The sequence below is a fragment of the Heterocephalus glaber genome, unplaced genomic scaffold (assembly GCF_053883595.1).
Source record: "Heterocephalus glaber isolate CG9 unplaced genomic scaffold, H.glaber_assembly_v1.0 deba00001532, whole genome shotgun sequence".
NCBI lineage: Eukaryota > Metazoa > Chordata > Mammalia > Rodentia > Bathyergidae > Heterocephalus > Heterocephalus glaber.
Window position 1 is genome coordinate 12,491,247 of NW_028258330.1, and position 19,777 is coordinate 12,511,023.

Sequence of the window (19,777 nt, forward strand, 5' to 3'; positions counted from 1 at the left end):
GCATTGGATCATGGTACTTTCCAAATGCTACTTGTTTCTGGAAGTATAATTTCCATTGCCTTTAGGAGATGAAAAGGCTTGTAAGCGCTTAGTCACACTTAACAATTATAGAAAATTGTTGGTTGTATTTAAATCGGTCAAATGTACAAGTGGACCAACTGAATTTAAAAAAAGAAAAAGAACTGCTATCCCAGAATTTCTATGGGTCGAGTCACTCAGGTGTTGTTCACAAAGCAGACACCAGCACAATGAAAAGAGCACAGGTGAGTCACTTTCAGTTGTTTTCAGAATGCCAATTTAACAGCAACTTACACCCAGGATTTTCCTTTTTCAAAAAATACTCAACTGTAGGAAAAAAAGTGCATTTTACAAATGGGACATCCCCCACCATGTAGCTCCAATACAACTGTAAAAGTTTGCAAATATTTGTTCTTAACTCAAAAAGTAAAATGAAGATATTAGTTCCATAGTTCCTGGATTTTGCATCTTGGCTTTTTAGTGACTTCTGCAATTGGTTTGTTAAAGGAGATGTGGGCAAATTACCCTGATAGTGATCATAAGACAGAATTAGGGCAGGGTGGGCAAAATTATAAATATTTGAGCTCAAGGAAAAACCAAAACAATGTTTAAAATGAGTGGATAGAAAATTACTCTTGATAATACAAGAAATTCATGGTTTTAATTTCAAAAAATTAATTCAGATTTCTTGTGTATGTAAAACAAAGCTTGGAAAAAACTATGGCTGGATGTATTCAATTTATTCTTCAATAAATAAATTCATGGTCTGGGGTTGCTGTGGGAGCTGTAATTTTAACCTGATTTTTAATGTCTAATTTGTAGCCCATAGATTTTCTTCCTGCAGAATTTCTTGTAATATGGAAGAATGTGAAGAACTCAAGGTGATAGGTTAGCATTCAGACACCATACTTCCCACGAGAGGCCTGACCAAGTCACTGAGGTGGTAGTGGGAGCACAAGAGGTCAACTTGCAGGACACAGGGGTAGCCTTGGTTCTGGTGGGGTTGCATAAAGAGGTCACATATATGGAGTAGGACATGTGAATTTGCATTCTCTGCAGTGCTCAAACAAGGACAAAGGGAGTAAAAGTTTAAAGGATATTGTATATGTCCTTTCTCTATAGTTCAGACTTATTTATTGGAATGAATAAAATTTTTAAAAAACAGGAAAAGGAACCACATTCTTTTTCTTCATGACTATAACTGACATTGGCATCAGTCCTTACAAATATACTCCTTGCTCTGTAGTGCTCACCAATGTGAGCTGTCACCATATTCTTGGCACCCTGCACAGTGCCCGGCATATAAATATTTTCCTCAATATTTTATAATGAACCTTTTCAAATATAGAGACATTTAAAAGAATTTTGTGATGAGCACCAGTATACTGCCTAGATTCTTCCATTAACATTTTCCTATTGTTTTAACATACAGTTTATCCATCTCACTATGCTCTCCAATTGCCGTAATTTTTGTGCAAGTTGAAGTTGCAGACATCACCTGTTGCCATAAATGCTTCTGTGTTCCTTTAAGTGACTGTGAGGAAATATTTATCTACAACCTTTTCTGTTTTGAACATATAATGAAATGCACCAATCTTAAATATACCGGTTAATGAATTTTGACAAATGCATGCACCTGTGTACCCAAATTCCCCCCTCAAGATTGAGAGCATTACTCCACCCTCAGAAGAACCTTAAGCAAGTCCTTGGCAATCTATACCTCCCCCCAAAATCATTCTTATGATTTTTTTTTGCCATAGACTGGTTTTGCCTATTGTATAACTTTATATAAACCAATCCATATAAGTTATAGGGTTTGCATCTGGCTTATTTCACTCCACATGATTTTATTATTATTATCTGTGTTGCCACATGCAACAGTAATTCTCAATCACTACTGACTAGCTGATTTTTATCACAGAGTTGATTAACCAGGAATTTCAGTTGATTCCGTGATTTTTAAATACAGTCAAGGTGGCTTGAATGTCTCCTCTTAAACCTTTTGCGGGTTCAAGACTTCTGTTTGTTGATGACTCAGTAGAAGTAGGACAAGTTTTGTGGATAAAGAGAATGAAGGGGTTTTTTTTAAGGAGAAAGTTATCCAAGGATAGTTATGATTTGAGCATGCGCAACTGGCCAAACAGTAACTGGCTAGCCTTTCCTTTTCTCTGAGGTTTACGTATGATGCCTAAGTGGCATTTTTCACAGGAACATTTTTCTGGGACATTTGCTTAGAGTTGGAAGGTGAGGCTCAAAGGCAGCTATGGCTTAGCTGGGGGAATCTCCACGTTTGAGTTCTCAGCCACAGTTCCCCATTCCCCAGGGCGGCGCCTGAGGAAGTGGTGGATAGAGCTTCCATTCCATGCCTGCTGCCCTAAGGTGACTGGCTTTTTGGGGGAGTCCCAAATCATTGGAAGAGCCCAACTGAAAATTTTAAAAAGAATCCCCTGTAGCCCACAATCATCTCTAAAAGTGGGTTCTCAGGCTCAGAAAGGGGTGAAGGACTCTGCTATGAGAACATGATAATTTTGTGTTTATTAGTGGGTTAAGCTACCTGATTAAACCTGTCAGAAATCTATTCTCTTTCTTGTTCATCAAATGGGCTATAGTCACCAGTGGACTGGAGCTGACCCTGACTCACATGCAGCCAAGAGTGCTACCCCGGAAACTCCTTCCTTCCTGGGTCAAGCCAGATTACTCCACAGAAACTTTAAAATGGGACTACAGGGGACAGGGATTTAGCTCGGTGGTTCCACCGCCTGCCTTGCAAGTGCAAGGTCCTGAGTTCGATCCCAGGTACCAAAAAAAAAAAAAAAGGGACTTCAGAGTCTCCTTCCTGAGTGTGAGGCACAGGATACAGAATTCAAAAGGGTTTCAACATGGGGAGCTTCAAGGAGTTTGCATTTTAAGGCTTCATCAGCCTTTAGGGATTTTTTTTTTTCAGCACCATTACCTAGCACCCTAAACCAAGGAGTAGAAAGTGTTTGTGGGGGGCTGGTGTTTATACAAATTTTGACTAGAAAAGTCAACAGAATAACTGTTGACTAGTGGATGGCTTGCATTTTGGATATTCTGGGAAGGGGACACAAGGCCACAGTAAGAGAAAGGTGGCTGCCGCCTAAACCAGCTAACATAACTAACTGTAAACCTCTTCTGTTCTTAGCTATGTTCCTATGCAAGTATGGATTTTCTCACGAATAAGATGGGGCATATTTTTATTTAAAAAATACCTTTCTTGGGAGCGTTTTATGAGCTGTTCAAATGCCAGGATTCCTAAGCCATCCTTGGTAGCTTTGAACCAGTGTAAAAAGATCAGTTAGCTGCTTTTATCCCCCAGCATATCTGGCATTGAAAAGAGTGCCCATTATTTTAGTTTCTCATCAAATGCAGTAAGGAGATTACTACAAACACCTGCCTTTTTACCCTCTCCTAACTCAGCACGTTGGAACTTATTTTCCCTTGACCCAGTGCAGCTCATATCCTCTACAGCCCAGGAGGGCTAGAGCCCCAGACTGGCCTCTGAATAGTCATGCTTTTCTGCAGGACATACTCAATATAAGAGCTAAAACTCTGGATGTCTGCTTTTTAAAAGAGCTCCCCTTAAACCAGCAGCAGACCCGCTGGGAGAGGGGCTGGCAGAGGCTTCAGCTGGCCCACGGGTTTCCGTTGACCTTGATTATGACCAGGAGTGTCGCGGCTAATTGCAAGGCCCGCCTCGAGGTGGAAAATGGCATCAGTTTCCACCGCCACTAGAGAAGCCAGCTCTGCTTCGGGAGGCGGCGGTGAGATGGCCCTATCCAGTCCCACTCTTGCCACCCAGAGAGGGGCTCGGAGGCCGCCTACAGGTGCAATCCCGGCACTGCGGCCCGTGGAGGCGGGCGCGGAGTGCCCAAGCCCCCCGACATCTCTGCCCGCCCTTCCCAAGCTTGGTCGGGGCCTCGGCGTGCCCGCCACCCTCCCTCCGTCTGGTTTGGAGAGGAAGCTGGGAGCCCTCTGAGGCTCCGCAGACTTGGATTCAGAGGGAGTGGCGCGCGGCCGAGGCTTTCCCTCGAATCTGCGGCCAGCCTGGCTCCGGGAAAGTTCTGCAAAGTTCCCAGCAGCGTTCGCCCAGGTCGCCTCCGCCGGGCGAGCAGACGGCGGCAAGTGCGCCCGCCTCGCCGCCGCCAGCACAGCGCTCCGAGCGGCCACTCGTTCGCCCCGGGAAGCGGGCCGGGCTCCCAGCGGGCGGGCCCTCCTCCGGGGGCGAAAGCCGCAGCTGACGCCGGCGGCGCGGAAGGCGGAAGCGGTCCGTTCCTGCTGCGCCCCGGGGCCTACACCTGGGGCCCCGGCTCCGGGCCCCGAGGGGGCGTCCCACAGCAACGGCCCCTTCCTTAGGCTCCCGTGCTCTCCCCTCCCGCCGGCCCTAACTCCCGAGGGTGGGGGTCTGCAGGGGGCCCTAAGACGCCTCTGCTACCCTGCGCGCCCCCAATCCCCCAGTCTCTTCCAAGTTCTTTCCCTCACTCCCCTCCCCGTCAATCCGGAGGGAAGAGGCGTGTTTGTCGTTGGTCACGCCCCTCATGAATATTAATAAGCGCGCATGCGCCGTGCTGGGCGTGTTGGGTAGAGGTGGCCCGCCCGGACCGCTGCTCCCAGACGGGCTCTCCGGGTCCCTCTCCGAGAGCCAGGCGGGCACGCGTGATTGTGTTACCTGCAGCCGGCCCGCGAGCTCGCTCGAATTTTTTTTTTTTCCCAATCCTCCCTCCCCCCTTTCCATGCAGCTGATCTGAAAGGGAATAAAAGGCTGCGCATAATCACAATAATAAAAGAAGGGGAGCGCGAGAGAAGGAAAGAAAGCCGGGAGGTGAAGAGGAGGGGGAGCGTCTCAAAGAAGCGATCAGAATAATAAAAGGAGGCCGGGCTCTTTGCCTTCTGGAACGGGCTGCTCTTGAAAGGGCTTTTGAAAAGTGGTGTTGTTTTCCAGTCGTGCATGCTCCAATCGGCGGAGTATATTAGAGCCGGGACGCGGCGGCCGCAGGGGCAGCGGCAACGGTGGCACGGGCGGGAACTCCAGCGCGAGCAGCGGAGGCGGCGTCCCGAGTGCCCGCGGCGCGCGGCGCAGCGATGCGGTCCCCACGGGCGCGCGGCCGGCCCGGGCGCCCCCTGAGCCTCCTGCTCGCCCTGCTCTGCGCCCTGCGAGCCAAGGTAGGAGCCTCTCGCCCGGCCTCCCTCCCGGTCGTCCTCTCCCTTCCCTCGCGATGCCCAAGACGCGGGCGCTCGGACGCCCAGCTGCCTGGCCCTGCGCCCTAGAGGCTGCACCTGGGCGGTGGAGGGCCAGGTCCCCGGCGAAGAGGCCCCGGCCTCCGAATGGTGACCCCTCCTGGCCGGGCAGAGTGCTTTCGCTCCGCTTGTGTCTACCCCCTCCCAACCTCCGCAGTCGTCGCATTTTTCCCGCATTCGTGAATTTTCTGTTCCTCAATCACGTTGAATCCTTGTGCCTAGTTTTGCAAAAATTTTCCCTTGGTGCCCGCTGAGGGCTCTTCGGGGCGGGCGGAGAGGGGAGTCGCCACCTCCACCCTCGAAACCAGCGACTTTCTCCCGCGCTGACCTTCCTGCCTCCCTCCCCCGCAGGTGTGCGGGGCCTCGGGTCAGTTCGAGTTGGAGATCCTGTCCATGCAGAACGCGAACGGAGAGCTGCAGAACGGGAACTGCTGCGGCGGCGCCCGGAACCCAGGGGACCGCAAGTGCACCCGCGACGAGTGTGACACGTACTTCAAAGTGTGCCTCAAGGAGTATCAATCTCGCGTCACGGCCGGGGGGCCCTGCAGCTTCGGCTCGGGGTCCACGCCTGTCATCGGGGGCAACACCTTCAACCTCAAGGCCAGCCGCAGCAACGACCGCAATCGCATCGTCCTGCCTTTCAGTTTCGCCTGGCCGGTGAGTTGCCGCCCCTGAGGGAGCCGGTGGAACCTCGCGCCCGCGCCTGCCCGACTCCACTTTCCCTTACGAGGGGGTTTAAAGGGCCTGAGTTTGAAACGCGGCGCTAACCCGGGAGGTTTTTGTGGGTGGCAGGTCAGAGAACCGAGATTATATATTTAAACTTGTGCAGAACAGGGACTGGGTGGGTCCCTTTCTCCCTCCTTGTTTGGTGGAACGCACAAAAATAGAGACCCCTGAAGTCTTTGTGGGGCGTTGAAAAGCTTCGAGGAAGGCTAGTTTAAACTTACTACTTGAAGGCCTTGACATAACCTCCCCAGCCCCACCACCCTACCAGGAGGTCATTGTAGGTGATTTTGCTTAACCAATTAAACCTGGTGCGCCCTGGAACGCGACTTCTCGAAGTTCTTGCCTGCGAATGCTGTCCAAATTGGTACCCTCCCCTTTCCCGTGAGCGGGCTGGAGGGCGGGTGTGGCCTTCCTAGAGGGTGTGGGGGGAGTCGGCTTCCAGCTGCTACCCGAGAGATTTTTGTTGCGTGCTGGGTTGGTTCTAACCCGGCCAGGCTCCGTCTCCTGGGCTGTGCCAAGGCTGTAGGCCCAGGAACCCCCGCCCCCTGCCGGCCCTTTCCTGCCCTCCCTCCCTCAGCCCTTGTGGCCTCGCTTCCAGCGGTTCCCGGGCTCCGGAACAGCTGTGTTTGCAAACTTCCCCGGGAAGGGCGGGCGTATACACTCGTCCGGCCCGGGCGGCGCACGGCCCCCGCGAGCCCTCCCGAGGCAGTGCCAGGGCTTGGAAGGGGCAGCCCGCAGGAAGTGGTGTTTTTGGGTGCAAGTGCATGGACCTTTATCACCCCCCTACCCCCTCTGCCGCCTCCGAAGCAGCCTAGGCCCGCGCCCGGTTGGCAGCCCCAGAGGCAAGGCCCTTGCAACATCCCAAAATGGGTGGAAGGAAGATGGGTGCCATTGCAGAAGGGGAGGAAAGGGAAATGTTGGGGGTGTGCCCGCTGTCCTGGAGGCGTTACTCTGCCGGGACTAGGGCTTGGCCCGGCCTGTGCGGAGAGAGTGGGTGGTGAGCTCTGCGCCGAGGATTGCTTTCCGCCACGTGCTCCGATGGGGCGCTCTGCTGCCTCCTACCCGCAGGCTGGGGCTGTGATTCCCAGCTGAGGGAGGGCAGTGTCTGGCTGGGTCTCTGTGGGGAAGCTTGGAGTGGCCCTTAAAGTCCACATTTGCAGAGGCTTTCATGATAAAGTACCTTGTGCCCTGGGTAAGATAAGACAGTTACCAGAAACATGACAGTAAACTTTTTTTTTTTTTAACTGGCCACTGTGAAGTTCTCTTGAGATCTGAGAGCTGTTTCTATTGTGGGATTTCATTTTTACAAAGAGTGTTTGTCTTGTTTGTTAATCCCCTATTAGGGAGAACTTTAAGCTAAAGAGATTGGCCACCTTTAAATCTGGCTGTGCCCAGGCTGACAGTGAATACCGCTTGCCCTTGAACTGTGTCTGGAGTTTAAGGGGAAGGGGCCTGCAGGTGGTTCCACCCTCCCCGGGAGAATCGGTCCCCAGCCCCTTGCTTTTCACAAGACCATAAAAGGAATCTTATTAGTGGTGTGGAGAAGCAGCAGGACTGGCTGAGGTTCTTTTGGAGAGCAGGGTCAGAGGAGGGCTTGGAGGAAAAGAGGGAGGCTTGCTCCTAGGCTGGCTGGGGGAAAGGGACCTGTAAGGTGTGCCTGTCTTCCTTTGACACTTGGCAGGGAGTCCTCAATGGAGAAGGAAGGGAAGTGGTGTGAGAGGGCAGGGTGAGCGGTTCATTTGCTAGTGCTCCTTTGTGCCTTCAGGCCCCACGGGTCACCAACCATGAAATAGACTCTGGGCTCTTCTAGAATGGGAGAGACCCACCAGAGTGACCTCCAAGTGTGGTTCTTTTGAAGCTGGGCCAAATGTGTGTATCACTCATAAACAAGTCTCCACCCTGCTGCCCTAAAAAGGCCTCCTGTGAAACAGAAGCTTTACTTCCCAAAAGAAATTGGAGTTTAGGTGTATTGTTTTAGTTTATTTTCCTGACTGTGGTTGGAGAAACACCTCCGTCTATAACTTTGAAGAATGGCTCCCGGGTGAGTGTAAACAACTGTAAGCTCTTCTCTGAGCAAGTGAAATAGACTGCACAGCTTCGTCTATTTTGGCAATTAGTAAGTATCTTTTTATAACTTCTAGCACTAGTGTTGTCGCTCTATGGCAAAGGCCTTGTCTAGCATGTGCAGTGTGAGCTCAAAAAGAAAAAAGATTTCCTTGGATAGGTAATAAATAACTGAACACAGTACAGAATGCAAGAGTCAATAGGATATATGGTTTAAAAAAAAAAGTTCAGACCACCTTGTACTCCCAGCCACCTAAGCTGCCAACTTGCAGGCTGCTAACTTCTAGGTAGCCACAATTGCCATTTTGTGAATGAACCTTCATTTTGTTGAGCCTGGAAGAGCTGTAGTTGGGAGCAGGATAGGTCAGTAGAGAAGGTCATGTAATTCATGTCTTCTGTTTGGAATTATGACCCCCCAGTCATAACTGTTCACGTTCTGGAGAGGAAGAGGAGGAAATGATTTGGTTAGATATGAAATACAATCCACATTCCAGCTTGCATGTGAGTGGACTGGCCTTGGCTCGCCTGCCATGTCGGATCTGATTACGGCCCACTTTTGTCCACTGTTCTGTCCTGGAGCTTTTCACCAGTGGCTTCTAATGGCCCTGCTCTCTCTGCTTCAAGGGACTTGACTTGAAGCAGCTAGCCTGATTTATGATGGTCACATCGGCAGCCTGAATGATAATAGTATCATTATGTGGGGTAATTGGGTTTAACAAGAAATGATTTGGGAATAACCATTTATAAATTGCTGAAATGGTTAATTTGCACCTCCCAAAATGAGTGCTAAATCCCAGTGCCTGCTTATTAAAAATGCATTAGTGTAATTACCACTCCTTTTTGGGAACCCTAGAACCCCAGTTAGCTGTATGATTGCATTGGAGGCCCTAGAGTGAAATGAATCTACAGAAACTTCGGGGGAAATAATTGGACTATCTGGGTTCTTAGCTTCATATTTAAATTCCACTTATCCACTGAGGTTGCTATGGTCAACTTTTTAAAGAAAGCAATGAAATGTGATTTTTACATACCAGAGAGAGGTCAGCTTTGGACCCTTTTATGCTTAAGACCTGAGTGATTAAGGAATCAAGGGTTTGAGTAAATCGACCACCACGATGTTAATCACAGAATATAATTGACAAATCCTTGCCTTTATACTTCCTGCTGTCTTGCTCGGCCCCAAGCCTTTTGTACATGGGGTGTAGATATATTAAAGGGCAGAGGAGTGGGGTTCTTGTTTGAGCTGGCTCCTTTCTACAGCCAGTATTTGCAGGATGCCTGTGTGGTCGGCATGTACTTTATATATACAAATAGCATGTGTATATGCAAAGGACTTAGGGTAAAGAGTGTTTTCTCCACATACAAAGATATCTACCTCAAACTAAGTGATGGGATGATGTGTGTTGCAAAACTGGGCTTGGAGGAAAGTGGAACTGTGCTAGCTAAAAGGGCTCTGCTGAGTGTCTATAGAATGGCTGCTTCCCAGATGGGATCCCTGTTCCAGGTTTCTAATAGTTTTGGTTTCTAATAGCTTTTCTTCTCTTGCAGGTTTAACCTTCTGTGTTTTCCTCCTCCTTATTGTCTTGTTTCTTAGCAACTTACTCAAACCTCCAGTACTTATATGAGTTTGTAACCCACCAGCTCCACACTCATAATTCTACAGGGACTCAAACCTTTTGTAGAAAGTGGTGATGCTTTGGATCAGACTGCCGGAACTGAATGAGTAAGGCAGAGAAGCAGCAGCAACTTACAGGCTGTAACCCCTTCAAAAAACTAGCAGTCTGAATGCTGCCTTAAATCTAACACCAAATAGTGGTGCCTTCAGGGAGCTTTAGGATAGGAGGGACTTGGGAAATGTAGCATGCAGAAAAAAAAAGGTTTTCATAAAAAAAGAACAGAGCTAATGGAACCAGGAGTCCTCATGTTCCTGATCTGAAAACAGGAATGCAAACAGAGGCCTTCCCTAGATTTCATAAAGCAGCCATTGGCTCCATTTTAAAGGGGCCAGAATCGGTCCCAATGTCAGGCTTTCAAGATTAGTGACAGCATAAGAATGTATAATCTCTGGACATGCATACAATTAGCTTTGTAATCCATAAAAGCAAATACGCCTGAGAACTTCTAGAGGCATGCCCTCCAAAGTTAGGATCCAGGCTGCTGGGAGATAGCCTCATTGGTTCTAGTTTTTAAATATGATTTTTAAAAAAATTAGAAGCAAACAAACCTAACCTTTTCTACCAGTTGTTGGAATATACATGAGGAAGTGATGGACATGGAAGGGGGTCCTAGATTCAGAAGTGTCCTATTTTTGCTGAGTGTCCAGCCTGTGACTTCTTGCTGGTTTCTGATCCGGACCACCTCAGCCCTATGGCCCTGATTTTTATGGTATCATTGACATCTATCATGGTGCAGTGCATATGCACAGAAGAAATTCTGCAGGTGGTTTCCAGCGGTTAAAAGGGGTATGTAAATAATCAGACATCCAGTCCTCTACCAGCTCAGCCCAGTTTTTATGCGCTTTTGGTAAATAAGTAGAAAGGCTCTTGTTTGGGCTTGCTCTGTGTGAACTGTACCGTTGTGCTTGGCTGGCTTCTTGGTATTCTATCTATTAACCTCGCCACCCTTTTGTAACTGGTGCATTTAATTATCAGTGGGATGCCTTTCAAACAGGTAAGGGTAATGATGGGAAAGGGGTAGGGGCCTCTCATTGAGTCTCAAATCTGGATATGAGCTCTGGGGCGGCTTGGCATGCCTTTGAGGTGGGCTTTGAAGAGAAAATCACCCTTTGTAACCAGATCGGACTCTATTGACATGTCAAGCCCAGCAGACTTGATTGCTTTCTAGGACTGGAGCCTTTGCACGAAAGAGAGTGGGCATCCTTTTTCCATCTCTCACCTCACTAGAGCCCTATATGTGAATTGTGTGAGTGTGTATGTGTGTGCCCACACATGGACTCTGAAGCCTTGTTTTGTGACTGGAGTATTTTATATCCTGGCCATCCACACTCGGGGAGGACAATAGTGTTGGTCGAATTGACTGAAATGAGGATTACAGAGAAGAATGAGGCCTCTCCAAAAAATACTGCTAATACAGGACAAGCAACAGGAAGCAACAGTTGAGTCAGCAGAGTGCAGAGCCCCGACAGACCTGGGGCCGACTGGCACCCACAATGGCCTCGTTGGCATGCCTGTTATCCCCAGGATGTGTGTGACTCCGGCCGGCCTGCCTGCTGCAGCAGCCTGGGCTTTTGGACACCGCACGCGTGCCGTTTGGATGGCGGTTTGTTTGTGTCCGTCAGCTTGGCAGTAGGGGAGGCAGCCGCTTCTCAGAGCTTGGTTTGGCTGCCACTGTTGCCAGGAAAAGGAAGCTCCCAGCTGCCAAAACAATTACCTTTGTTTCTTACATCCCCCCTTCTTAATGTGGCAATTAAGTGCTTACCGCCCAGCGCAGTGCCAAGGTAACCTCGGTGGAGTGGGGCAAGATATAGTGCAGCCCAAGCCTGGCAGGCAGGCAGGAGGAGGCACTGGTGCCCTGGCCCTGGCAAGTAGGGAGACCTGGTGGCCCTGGCATGCCTTGGAAGCTTTGATGCCAGGACTCTCCTCCAGGTGAAATTGCACAAAAATTTCCCCAAAAGCCATTTTGAAAGCTGCTCAGTCCTCTCCAATGCAGGAGAATGGGGGCCAGCTGTTGGTGCCAGAGGTATTGGGCCTGGAGCTGGGCAGGGGCAGAAATGAGTCAGTTTGCAAATCCACACTAAAGGTCTGTTAACTCCCCATCCTTACTGCATTTACTCCCATGCTGTTGTTCTGGAGACACTTAAGGAAAAGATGAAATCTAGGTGACCCTTCTTAAAAAGTCTTAGTTTTATAGTTTGAAACCAAGAGAAATCCAGGTATTTGCTTTTCTCTTGTCTGATTTTTTGGAATGCATTCAAGAGTGGACACTTGTGTTTCCAAGCCCATTGTAAGCCCTCCCAGGACTGGGAACTTGGTCTCTGCTGGGGACTCATTTGCAGTGGTCAGATGGGTAGGACTCAGTCCTTGTGAAATTGCTGCTTTCTGGCCCGGTGCTCACTTTGGTGGTGTGAGGTGCCACGCTGTGTTCATGCCATGTCCATGGTCTGGGATCTCAGTGTCTGGATGCCTATTCAGGGATGTACAGAGGTCAGGCGTGGGCCTGGGAAAAATTAAAGTTCCCTAGCAAGTAATAATCATTGCTAAATTATCTTGATTGTTGATCTATAGTGTGCGGATGGAGTGGGAGGTAACAGTGCCTCCTGATAGGAGCCTTGGAGGGAATCTTTTTTCTAAAGGCTGGGCACCTATGCTCTGGGAGGCCTGTCCTGGAAGTTAATCCCTTCTCTGAAACAAGGGAGGGCAGAGGTTCAGGCTTAGTGGCTGTCACTGCAGCCCCTTGCCTTGACCCTACCTCTGCCTCCTACAAGAAAGGTTCTGGTGGAAAATCATGACACCAGGTCTCTGGATCTGTGGGTGCCATTCTTTCCCCTCAAGGTGGGGTGGTGGTGGTCATCAGCTTCTGAGGCAAGGATGAGCCTGGTAGACTACTTGGTCTTCCAAGTCCTTGTGCAAGACCCAGGATACCTTCCACCTTAGTATTCAGCAGAGTTAATACTGCCATGCAGCTCAGTCCCAGGCATCTTCCCTTGCAGTGGTGTTTGTTGGTATTATGTGTTTAGCGCTTGTGCAAGTCTGTCAAAACTCTTGGTATCAATGCATTTAATCAGAGGATTAATTACAGCAATATTGTTGAAGTGAAGGATGTGGGCCTCAACGTGACCGGCAAATGAAGGGCTTAATTATACAGAGTCAGCCTCATATCTGGCCTCATTTCTACTGTGCCCTTGCCTCCAATCAGGAGAGAAATATAATTTCTTGCTGCTCTTGGGGAAGAGTCCTATAATTTGTAGGAAGTCCTAGGAAACTTAAAGAGGTTGTAAGTAAGGTGTAACTTTCACTAATAAAATATTAACGACGACAGCAATTCCTTTGGACCTCTGGCCACTAACAGGGGAGGGCTGGGTATGTGCCCTGGCTTGCCCAGTTTTGCTTTGCTTTTGTGAGCATTTTCCCACAGTTATCGGTGAACGAAATGAAATCCTACTCTGCTTTGAGTATGAAGCATAATTTCGGCTGAATTCCAAGGCATGGCCTATCAGAAGATATTTTTATATTCAGTGAGGACCTGCTGTGTCACTGTGAGAGCAGCCAGCTTGCCTTGAGTTATGAATGAAACTTTTTCCTATTTGCTTTTTTGCCTTAACCTCGTTGGTACCTTCCCTTCTCTTGAAGCTGCGTGCTTCTGGTGGCCCAGTGTTATTTAACCAACCTAGGTCACTATTTCCAGGGCATTGCTTTCCAACGGCAAACGGGTACATAAATGGGTTCGTGTTCCTTTTCTTCCCACCTGCTTGGGATATATTTCTCCTGCCCGAGATAGGTTTATTGAAACCCTGGCCTTTTGTAAGACTGACCTCATGGTAAATTGTGAATGAAGATTTGAATAAAAGTGGGAATTTACTAATAGCTTGAGTTTAGGGGGAGGTGGAATTCTGAGATAAGCCTGGAAGATAAAAAGTGCCTTCAGTATAATAGCTGGCTGGCATCTTGCCAGCATCCAGGGAATTTGTTTAGTTAGTGGTCTCTGATTATTCCTGGAATGTTGGATCTTATTGACAGATAAGTTCATCAATAAATACAACCCACAGGAGTGCCCTGATTTCTCCCTTTGTACTTTCTTCCCTGTCTGCCCCCTACCACACCACCCAAGTGAGGTCGCCTTCTTTGTCTTCCACAGTCTCCTTGCACCTACCCCCTCCTGCTTCCTAGGGTTACCTGATACTTGTGGGAGCTGGGATGGTCTCACACAGAAGGGGCTTTCAAAGGGGTTCTGAAAAGGAAAAGGGGGCCTCCCTGGGGACTGCCCCACCAGGGCCCAAAGTGTAACCTTAGCAATACCCCCTCAGTACAAATACCTTGGTAGGTTAGCTTAGAATAAATTCTTTGTCTGGCTTCTTTTCTCATGTACTAGGGTTGGGTCTGGAAAGTTTTAGAAAACTCTGTGCTAAATGCTCCCAGAGAAGGAGGTGGCATTTCCTGATCAGCACTTTGGGCTGCCTGCATGCATGGTGACCCCCGAGGACCTTTGCCAGGTGAAAGGAGTCACTCGTCAGCCTGAGGAGAGGGCTGAAGAGGGGAGGGGAATTGGTCTGGATTTAAACACCCAAGGCCTCAGAGTGCTATGTGATAAAATTTTCATTTTGCCTTTCTGGCTTGGTTTGGCAGGGTGTGCGGGGAGACCAAGACTGCAGGACATCAGAGAGCTGGCCCCCATTTCTGAGACACTAACTGTTGCTTACCTGTGTTGCAGAGGTCCTACACTTTGCTGGTGGAGGCGTGGGATTCCAGTAATGACACTGTTCGTAAGTATCACAGCAGTGGACTCCTCTCTAAATGCATGTGGAAGCTGGTAGCCCTGTCAGAGTGCTATCTCCTGAGTTCTTAGGAGAACTCCCCCCTCCCCAATCTGCCTCACCCCAACCTCTGGACCTGTGGAGTTGGTTCCTTAACTTCCCTTAGAACTTCAGCTTGGAATATTAAGTAGGCAGAACAGATGCCCAGTTAACTCAGTCCCTGAATAAGGACCTAGATTATCTCTGGATAGAGATCTTAATGGTTTTACAACTTTAAAACCTTGTAGACTGCTAAAGGATCAAAGTAGTGACTTTTTAAAAGTCCATTTAAACTTTAAGTGAGCATTTAATCTCTCATCAGAAAGATAAAGCCACAAAGGTGGTGCTGGGCTCTAAAGACCGACCTTGAATTTCACTTGGTGGGCAGGTAAACTTCAACCCCGTCTGAGTTTCCCACACTGGGCACCAGACCTTTCATTGAAGTGGAATTTCAGAGCCCCGAAGCGGTGACCCACCTTGTCCCCTTCTGAAAGATGGCTCTGTGTTTAGTGCAGGTTGCTTTTCAGGATGACGAGGGGGGGAGGGTTTGGGTGGCGAGGCTATCGAGGGTGTGCATTGCCTTATAGCTTCATACAGTAGTCTTGCTCTTTAATTCAACCACACGTTTGCCCTCACAAGCCAGAGCAGTGAGTTCCCTTTTTGCCAGTGGAGACTGGGTTGTCATTGGAAAACCTGATTCGTGCTGACATCTCTTGGTTCAACAGGAAGAGTCAATCCAGCCTCTTGTCTGCCTTCTGTCTTTGGAATGTCTCCTGCCTTTTGCTTCTGTGGCTCATTCACTCTTTCTTGTGTTTGCTGCTAACAACATCTTTCCCTCTTCTCTCCATTTGCTTTTTTACTTAATCTGAGGGTGGTAAGTGCCCAGTGTGGGCACTGTGAGGGCCGGGCAGGTGCTTGGTGGACAGCTGTCAGTGTGGCTGGCTCACTAGGCCTCTTGAGGCCGGGCGTCCTCGCCAGTCTCTGGTGTGCCAGAGGCATCTGGCCATTTGGGACCCTCCTCGTGGAGGGTGTTCACAGTCCAAGTGTGTGGACGTCATCCTGCCTGGAGGGAGCGTGTGAAAGTCCAGGCTCAGAGGTGTCCTTCCCAAGGGCACTCTTGTCCCACAGTGGAGGGTGTTTGTGTTGGGAGTGGTGGCAGGGGAGCTCTGGCAGCCTTAGTTGTGGCTGATGCCAGTCAGGGTCATAGATATCTTTGTCCTCCCCTCCCATACGTGTTGTGGATTGTGTGCACATTATGTCACTATGACCTGCAGGGAGGAAGAGGAGGTGGGAGGGGGAGAAATGGGCTATTCCGATATTCTGGTGCAGGCATGGTATTAAAACCATGTTGTGAAGTGAACATTCTTGAGATCCTGACCTGTAATCGGAGCCACATCAGGACACTTGGGAGGGACATATGAAGGGACAACCCCATATAACACATCTGCATAGCCTTTCCTGGGCCTTCCATTGCTCTCCAGCTCTGACTTGTGCATCTGGGGACCCAGAGCTCAGCCAGAGCTGCCCATGGTTGTCTGTTTCTAGGTAGTCCCATTTTGGGGTTCTGGAATATCTTTTCTTGCTAGGGGTAACCAGTCCCTGAAAAGGGACAAGGAAGAATGAGGTAGGGGCAAAGTGCTTTCAGACCTGAACTTCTGGGGCACAGGGTTGCCATAGTCCTGGGTTGCTTGTTGCAGCTCATTGAAAGGTGAGCCATGGTGAAGAGAGCTGATGAGTTTGGTGGGGGTGGTTTATCTACTTTTTCGTTCACTTCCCTTTTGTGATGTGTCTCAAGGAATCTCAAGTCCAGCATGGTCAAAACCAAATTTGAGACCTCCTCTTTCTAAGAACAGTCCCTTCAAGGGCGTTTTCTGACAGCACCCAATGATGTAAGGCAGAAATCTGGAAGATACCTTGTGTCCCCCTCCCTCTTAGCATCTATGTGTACACCATATCCAATGCCTTGAAATCTCATCTCCATTTCTAGACTCTCAGTGCTCACACTGTGTTCCCTTGTCACTGCTCACACCTGAACTTGTACAGTAGCTGCCAACTAACTGGTCTACCTCTATCTCCTCTGGCTCACTTCTAGAACTTTACTCATTCTTCTACCATCTTTGACTTTTTGGAGCATAGCATTTGATTATTATCCTTGGGTTTTTTTGTGCTTTTTTTTTTGAGACAGGGTCTTCCCTATAGTTCAGGCTGGCCTTGAACTCACTATGTTGCCCCGACAGGCCTTCAACTAGTGGTGACCCTCCTGTCTCAGCCTCCCGAGAGCTGAGATTACTGGGTACACTACCACGCCTGGCCATCCTTTACTTCTGAATCCAGCCACTCAGTTTCCTATTGTTTTGGGGACAGATCTTCCTGTCTCACAGGGTCCTACACAGCCCAGCCTTGTCTCTTGTTCTCATTCATCATGTCTGTATCCTAGCCATTCAGCAGCTTTTTCTATTCTAAAATGCATCCCAATTTTCTCCCACCTTGGGGCCTTTGCAGATGCTGTTTCCTCTGTCTGGAATGTTTTGCTCCTTGTTCTCTTTACCCTCTTGTCCCTCCCAATGGAATATATTCCATCACAGTAGAGCTGAGGATATTCAGGAGCTCAACGGAGTTGGCTGCCCTTTCATACCCAAGCGAGTAGGAAACATCCTGGCTTTGGTTGTGGATTAGACAGATACTGAGTTTGGGGACAGAATTTCTTCCCACATCAACTCTTCAGTGAAGCCCAGGTGCTGTTGATGTGTTAGGATTTCCTAAGCCTGACCCTCCTGCCACCAGTGCAAAGCCCTTCCCATTACGTTTTAGGACTGCAGTAAATAAAGGTCCAAGTTTCTCTTTCTCCACCAGAGCAAATGATTTGTTTCCTGTAATGCTTAATTGATGTGTAAACTGGAGCAGGTGCACTTGAGACCAATCTTTCTTGTAGTTTAACTCTCAGCTACAGCTCCTTTCTAGGTTTCTTGTTTGCACTGTCCTGGGGTTACATTCACATTGGTCCCTTATTCCCCCCTGCTTGGCCTGTGAGGTTGCTGTAGGTCTTCGTGATACATCTCTGTGTGGGTGAAGACTAGGAAGGCATGGCAGCATCCTTTTCAGTGGCAAACCTGGACCACCCAGTTAGCTGCCCCAGGTCCACATCAGTATCCCAGGCAGATTGAAAGTAGAATTCAGATGGCCACATTGAGGAAGAAAGGGCACCTGCTCTCTGAAGCCCAGACTCGGGAGAGCTTGTCACAGACATGCAGCTCCCTGCTCCAGCAGTGGTGAAGTTTTCTACAGCTGTCAGAGAATTCCATAGCAGTCATCTACATAGCATCTCCTGAAAGTGGGTAGAAGCACGCTGAGGTACTGAGAATCACATGTCATTCCACACCCTTAAGACCTTGCTGCACTCTTGTCTGAACTGTTTGTTGTTGACACAGCCAGGGAGAAGCTGGATGCTTTGGGCTATGGCTAGTGTGTTTCAGTGATTTCTTTATGAAGCTCCTGTCACCGTGTATTAAGAGCCCACTACACTTCTAAACTGAACCCTCAGACAGATACGAGGTTGATGGAGGGACGTTTTTGTCATTCTTTGGTCTGTGTTTATTTGCAAAAAGTGGAGTGAGTGAAGTATTACCTGCAAGTGCTCCTGTGTTGCTGGCATGAGTCTGCAGGTGTTCGGGCTTGTCCAGGGCTTGTCTTGCCCACAGGACACGTGGAGCACCCAGAGGGTGAATTCTGGGCTGTGCCGGTAGTGGAGCGTGTGGATGAAGCCACCCAGGAATTCCTTCCCTGGTCACCCCAGAGCTTCCATAACTTTGTCAAGGAGCACAGGCCCAGGGCCTAGAAAAACTGGTGTGGGTGTGTAAGAATCACAAAGCTGCTGCAGGTAGGCCCTGATGCCACTGTCTCACCAGGGTGGCCTTGAATTTGACAAGGTGGTGAAGGGTTGGCACTGGCAGGTTTAAGAAAACAAACACAACAGCAGACTGGTGCTGACTTGGGGCCTTGTTGCCTTTCACATCATACCCTGTGCTTCTGGCACGGGCATTTGGAGCTGTTTTCTATGCCTGTCTCTTGTCTCAGCCTAGACTGTAAGTGACCTCAGGGCAGGGACCGCTTTGTACTCCTCCTAAGAGCTGCTTAAACTCCAGGCCTTGATTTGCAGTAGGCATTGTGTAAGGAGCATGGATTAAAACACACCTCCACCCACGTGTCTGTAAACTGGTGTGAATTTTTCTCCCAGCTGCTTCTGAGCAGAGGAGAAACACGAAATGCATCAAGTTCTTGGTGGCATAAATGGTGGTGTGTTTACTATTTTCTAAAAAAAAAAAAAAAAAAAAGGAACCCAGTCCACTCCTTGGCTTTTGGTAAAGAGTTTGGAATGGACAAAGCTTTTCTAAGCAAAACACAAAACACTAAAACCAGAAGCAGAAAGATTACTAACCTTTATTTGGAATAGAAGGATCAATTTATTCATGAGCGAGGGAGCAACCCAGTATAATATAGAAAGAGCTTCTGTAAATTGATGTGGCCAACAACGTGATTTAAAAAAAGCTGGCAAAGGGCTGAGCGTATTGGTGCATGCCTGCAGTCCCAAGTACTCAAGAAGCTGAGGCAGGAGGATTTTAAGTTTGAAATCAGCCTGGGCAACTTTTAGTGAGACCATGTCTCAAATTTTACAAAGGGCTAGAACTAATATTGAGAAGACGGGGGAGTTGGCAAGAGAGAGAAACAGGTGGCAGGTCACAGGAGCAAATACGGAATAGTTTGATGAATACCTGGAAGAGTGTTTACCATCACTCAGTGAAATGGCAGTTAAAGCAAGAGAGAACCTCTTTTCCTACCAGGCAAAGATCAGAAGGCTTGCTCGTATCTAGTATTGGTGCTGCTTCTGGAAACCAAGGTCTCCTTTGCTGGTGGAGCTAAAATGACAAAACATCCTGGGTGGATGGGTTGGGGCTGTCCTCGAATGGAGTGGATTGGGTGTGTGCATACTGAGCTCAGTGCCACCAACCACATGTTGTGGCTTTAATAGCAGAAGCCTAAACCTGCGTACCCACAGGTCAGGGACTAGGAGATGGTGTTTCTAGACCATGAGATACACTATGGATTTATTTTAAAAGGTACAGAAAAAAGGTGCAGCACGATAATGGTGGCCTGTGTGGGAGGAGTGAACTTTTTATTTTCTGCCCTTTTATACAGCTATTTAAATTTTGTATCGTGAACTTTTTTATTTTTAAAAAATTAGCCAAA

The 19,777-nt window shown here is 48.6% G+C and overlaps 2 protein-coding genes across 2 annotated transcripts in view; one reads left to right on the forward strand and one right to left on the reverse strand.

Moving 5' to 3' along the window:
• Window positions 1–365: 365 nt before the first annotated feature.
• LOC147824645 (uncharacterized) lies at window positions 366–4,986 on the reverse strand. The gene is made up of 2 exons (XM_087188579.1): window positions 4,924–4,986; window positions 366–4,467 (listed from the first exon to the last, which is right to left on the reverse strand). The coding sequence occupies exons 1-2, from the start codon at window positions 4,984–4,986 to the stop codon at window positions 3,619–3,621; spliced, it is 912 nt and encodes a 303-aa protein (XP_087044705.1). The 3' UTR covers window positions 366–3,618.
• Jag1 (jagged canonical Notch ligand 1) overlaps window positions 4,605–19,777 on the forward strand; it is a 35,394-nt gene continuing 20,221 nt past the window's right edge. The window contains exons 1-3 of the mRNA XM_004840824.3: window positions 4,605–5,199; window positions 5,626–5,931; window positions 14,452–14,503. Of these exons, the coding sequence (XP_004840881.1) occupies window positions 5,119–5,199; window positions 5,626–5,931; window positions 14,452–14,503 (439 nt within the window). The 5' untranslated portion in view covers window positions 4,605–5,118. The remainder of the gene's footprint in view (window positions 5,200–5,625; window positions 5,932–14,451; window positions 14,504–19,777) is intronic.